The sequence below is a fragment of the Eucalyptus grandis genome, chromosome 1 (genome assembly GCF_016545825.1).
Source record: "Eucalyptus grandis isolate ANBG69807.140 chromosome 1, ASM1654582v1, whole genome shotgun sequence".
NCBI lineage: Eukaryota > Viridiplantae > Streptophyta > Magnoliopsida > Myrtales > Myrtaceae > Eucalyptus > Eucalyptus grandis.
In genome coordinates this window covers 41,303,525-41,308,386 of record NC_052612.1, presented here as the reverse complement: position 1 = coordinate 41,308,386, position 4,862 = coordinate 41,303,525, and the positions used below count along the sequence as shown (strand labels likewise).

Genomic DNA, 4,862 nt, shown 5'->3' with positions numbered 1-4,862 from the left:
GCGTGAGCTCTCTCTTGAAAATGTTTCTAGCATCAGGGACTTACCAGCATACAATCTGCTAAGTTCGTAAGTCCCATCCGACGTGGGGCGTCTTCTTCACCTACTCTGTGTGCCAGAATACCTTGTCAATTTCTTCTATTGGTGAAATTAAGCGCACGACACAATTTGCGTGCTTGCTGTATGATTTTGAGAAAACGGAAAACTTCCCTTTGTCTATCAAATCGATTTTTCTGACATATGGTTTTATATTGGACTGCCACTGCTGCTACCTCCTCTAGATGACCGCCTCTGTCAAAGAGCAATGTTTCCTTTGGTCGTTATAATCTGTTAGCCAGTTTTTAGGATTTAGCAAACATTCATTTGCCAGTTGGACGAGTTATAGCTTTCTTACGTCATTGTCACAATCAGCAATGTGTACTTTCTTTTGAGCTGGTGCAAAGATGGTTACATCAAGAACTACTAGATGAAGGTCGCTGAAATGTGAATGTTCTTCCAATCTTCAACAAATATATCTTGTCTAGTTACTCACAAAATGGGGTCAGAAAGATTTGTCAATTGGGATGGGGTTTGATCAATGTTTCTGTGGCCGTCATTAGAGGGGGCAAAATGGGGAAAAAATGACGAAGACAACTCATTTGCATCCGAGAACCAAACCGAGATGAAACCCTTTACTCTTCAGTTTTCCCTCATCCGTTCAGCTGTTCAGTAGCAGAGCTCTCGCCATCGTCATCTGGTCTTTTCAAGAACCACCTATTGAGCCGTTCTGATGCTTTGTTCACCTATAAAACAAACGCAATCCTGTAACTGGCTTTCAAAAATCTCTCTCTACGAAAGGGAGACAAAAACAAAAGAATCTTGAGATCTTGCTGATTTTTCCAGCTAATACAACTCCTGCAGCATGTGTCATGTGAAGGCATGTAACTGATGTGGTCCAAGATTGGCATTTACCTGCTCGTCCCAGTTCGTTCTATAAGTAATAAATCCGAGCACCGCTGTCTGAGTTGCAACTCCAATAATCATCCCTATCCATATACCCTGTGGGCATCAAACAAAAAGAGTTTCAGCCGAGTCTGAAACCAAGCAATAGATTATCTTGGCCAACTATTCTCTGAATAGTGAAGGGTCGCCTCATCAAACCAAAAATGCAATATAAAGTGACGGTTACGTATTAAGTTTCTAAAAAAAGAGCATTCTTACCTGAACTTCCCACTTGGCGACATACGCCAGCACAACTCCTAGAGGCACTCCGATCACATAATAGGAACCTACGTTAACATAGGCAACCATACTTTGTCTCCCAGAACCTACCGCCACACCTGCAAGGCATGAACAGATGGGTCAACAAGAAAGGATCTGCAAATAATTTTTCCATTCACTTCACGGTAGTGGAACAGCCACTGTGTACCTGAAAGCACTGGCTGAACACTGTTGAGTAAAATAGAGAAGGCGAGGAGAACTGAGAGGCTTGAAACCTCTTCCACAACGTCTTCCTCACTTGTGAATATGTAGCCAATCTGTCGACCAAAAACTAGGCACAAGATCCAAAAGACAATTCCAATGCCAATTGAGGTGCCCAAGATGACTTTAATGGCAAAGAGCGCCGCTCTTGCATTTCCTCTCCCCAGTTCATTGGAAACCCTCACGCTGTAGGAATTGAAGGGATCAAGTCACATAGCGTCAAGCAAGCACGGAGCAATTCAAAAATATGCACAGGCTCATCATAAGCCGTACCTAGCTCCAGTTAGGAAACCGAGGCATATCATGAACTCCCAAGCCGAGATGTTGAGGCTGAAAAGGAGAAATCAATTCTGTTCATCACATTCTTGGCGAATGAATCAAAGTAGAATATATAAGATGCCTAATTCAATGCCATCATACCAAATCGAGAAGGCAGATATCGCAGCAGCGGCATTTGTCATGTATCCGGCCAAGAGGACTAAGACAGCATTGTACCACAACTCCAAGCTTTTCGGTCAAGGACAGAGAAAATGGTATGAGTGTTAGAATCAATCCAATACAGAGCAGGTAAAAGACATGAAAAAACATTGAATGTATCCAATCTTGTCGGCAAGTGCTTCACCATAGACAATAGAGTTGTGTCATGGTGTTTTAGTTGGCGTGAATTTACACCAGAACGCAAACCTTTGGATTGTGATCAAGGCAATTGTAACCTTACTGAATCATTAACGGCAGCAAATCATGAGGAAATTTATTTTCCAATCCGTTCATTTAACTCCCCAAAGATGGATTTAAATTGTATAATTTCTCACTGGTGATATGTCGTGTGTGTGTTCATTCACCAAGAATTTCTCAGGAGCATGAAAAGAAAGTTTTACCATAACATAACGCCAGAGGATACCGAAAGCTTTATGACAGGGCATAAATCGGCGAATGCAGCCCACGTGAACCCCTTCCAAGTACTTTCGCACCAGCCTCCAAACATATACACAAACTCACCAATCACCACTAACCAATTTGATATTATCATCGCACCCATCGCTCCTGGGATTCCCCAATCAAGTACGTAAACAAAGAGCCAAGACAACAAGACATGAATTGCAAATGTGCCAGCAGAGAGCCATCCTACGACGGTGTTCTTGAGCTGGCACTGCAAGAACTTTTGGATGGTCATGCTGAACACAAAGGAGTAAATGATTGGGATGAACCACAGGGCAATGTACCCAGCATCTTCGGCTATTTCGTCTTCTTCACCGAGAAGCTTGAAAATGGCCGAGGCATAGACAAAAAGCGGGGCCAAGATGGTTGCGGTGACCAGATTGATGATCCAAGATCTTTGCAAGTAAATTCCTAACATGTGGTATTGCTTTGCACCAAATGCTTGTCCACATAATGTTTCAGTTGCACTTGACATGCCCAACTGCAGGATCAAAAAGTTTATTTACAAAGTTCGGTTAAATTTTCTCGATAACGCCTTGTCGAATTTGATGGATTCACATGGCCTATGCACCCTAATATTCAACATTCAAGTCAAGCTCTTCTCTCAATAGCCCATTTTCCAGATTTTCCAGAAAGTTAAAAAAAGTCGTAAATTTTGCATAGTTTCTTGGAAATGCGATTGACACTGGTCCATATTCATCGGACGATTTAGTCACCATGAGAGATTTGCTAGCAAAAGCTGCCATAGCACATCTGGGACTTATCAGTGCAGAAGTATTAATGTAAAAATAGTGTGGAGTCCGTTAACTATAAACCCCAAAATAATGGCTTTGGACTTTAACGGAAAAAAGGTGAGATGAATGCTTACTATTATTCCATTGGCAAATCGTATGCCAATGATTTGAATGAGCGCATAAGCGGCAAGCTCTGTCTCACCAATGTGCCCGATAAATGCTTGCGTCACTACAAAGGTTCCAAAAGAGGTCACTCTGGCCAACATAGCAGGGAAGGTAACTCTCCATATTTTCTTTGATTCCACCCAGACCTTCCCTGTCAGCCTACTTGTTTCTTTTGGTTCTGTACCAAGAAGCCTTTCCTCCATCCTGTCGTCACCCATAAATCCCGCTAGAAAAACACGAAGGGTCAATTTCCGCAGGAATGTTCATTTTGACGATCCATGGAAACACAATTCTGAATATGACAAAAACAAAGGTCTCCCGTAGTCTAAGTTCAATCCGAACATACCACAACTGTTGGAGTCGAGACGAGAAAGTGGATCCACACGGAATCATAAGAAATGTACCATAATATTTATATCAAGTCATATAGCACATATAGATTTGGTGTCCCATGCATCCAAAATCGCTCTCTTTAACAGGCATTATAAGTATGTACTATGTGTTTGTCATTTGTAATTTAGTCAGCGTATCAGTATGGCGAGAATGCATGTAAAGGTTGTGACACTCACACCACGATTGAAGACCACGAAAAAATGAAGGGTAAGCAGTAGTTGTACACGAATTCGATCAGTATGTATCACTGCCCAATCATGATCTTAGTGGGAGGTGGCTTGATATTATGAAGCCAGCTCCCATGTATAAGCTGCTCAGACTTGCATACCTATCATCAAGCCGTAAAACCATCTGAGACCCAACGAGCGCACGTTTCAAGAATCTAAGAGAAGTCCTCTCTCGCATGAAGCCAACTGAGAGAGAGAGAGAGAGAGAGAGAGATTACCGTAGCCTTATGCAGAGACCCTCTATGAGACAGTGAGGACCCGAGCAAGAAGACAAGCTAGTGAAGCTACTTGTTTTCTGTCTGAAGAAGCTCAGCTTCAGACAGCAAGAGACGCAAAGCAAAGGGCACTTGCACACGGAGACTGCGTGGTGTGGGATTCATATTCAGACATGTCTCAGCCCTTTCTGTTTCTTGCTCGAATTGATAAATTCGTCAGTGATGTTCAGCAACGCATTCATGGCTCGCCGAAGTTCTCCCCAAAGGTGGGGACAGAGAGTCGTGCTTCCTGATTAACTGAGAAAATGGAGGTTAAGCAAGAGAACCAAAACCAAAAGGGAGAAGGAAAAGAATAATGAATTAAAAAAACCGGAATAAAAAAACCGGAAGAAGTTGGGATAGATTGTTAGGTGGTGAATGCCAATGGGGATGACTGATCAGTGGAACAAGATACTTTCAATCCATAAGAAAACACAAGCATGAAAAATCAAAAAGAAGACTTGCTGTTGTAAATAATCAAAAGAAAAATAATAGTTCTTCAAACGGAATATACTTATATAAAATCAGCAATATTCAAAAATGGGATCTACCAAAATATATTGGTGCGAAGAAACGTTTGTTTATTTACTTTTCGTCATGGTACAAGCAACATTGAATGCCCTCTTTACATAAACAAAACAAATGTATTATAATTAGGAAACTCCACCTCCGTTAGTAAGTCACGAACCCTT

General features: G+C 41.8%; 1 protein-coding gene across 3 annotated transcripts; it reads right to left on the bottom strand.

Annotated features, from left to right (window-relative positions):
• Positions 1–457: 457 nt before the first annotated feature.
• LOC104443438 (protein DETOXIFICATION 24) lies at positions 458–4,478 on the bottom strand. 3 transcript variants are annotated; one of them, XM_010056838.3, is made up of 10 exons: positions 4,135–4,478; positions 3,868–4,017; positions 3,266–3,522; positions 2,337–2,878; positions 1,879–1,965; positions 1,732–1,788; positions 1,406–1,644; positions 1,198–1,316; positions 949–1,035; positions 458–779 (listed from the first exon to the last, which is right to left on the bottom strand). In XM_010056838.3, the coding sequence occupies exons 3-10, from the start codon at positions 3,512–3,514 to the stop codon at positions 687–689; spliced, it is 1,473 nt and encodes a 490-aa protein (XP_010055140.1). In that variant the 5' UTR covers positions 3,515–3,522; positions 3,868–4,017; positions 4,135–4,478; the 3' UTR covers positions 458–686. The 3 variants fall into 3 exon arrangements, with proteins under 3 accessions (XP_010055140.1, XP_039170842.1, XP_010055130.1); XM_039314908.1 differs by having other exon boundaries at positions 3,266–4,017; XM_010056828.3 differs by lacking the exon at positions 3,868–4,017.
• Positions 4,479–4,862: the final 384 nt, after the last annotated feature.

Bases quoted from the DNA above. Each gene is read 5' to 3' on its own strand.
- LOC104443438 (XM_039314908.1), bottom strand. From the start codon at position 3,514: ATGGGTGACGACAGGATGGAGGAAAGGCTTCTTGGTACAGAACCAAAA. The intron at 1,645-1,731 runs GTACGGCTTATG...CAATTCCTACAG, and splicing joins GGTTTCCTAACTGGAGCTAG to CGTGAGGGTTTCCAATGAAC. The intron at 1,036-1,197 runs GTAAGAATGCTC...TGATGCCCACAG, and splicing joins TCGCCAAGTGGGAAGTTCAG to GGTATATGGATAGGGATGAT.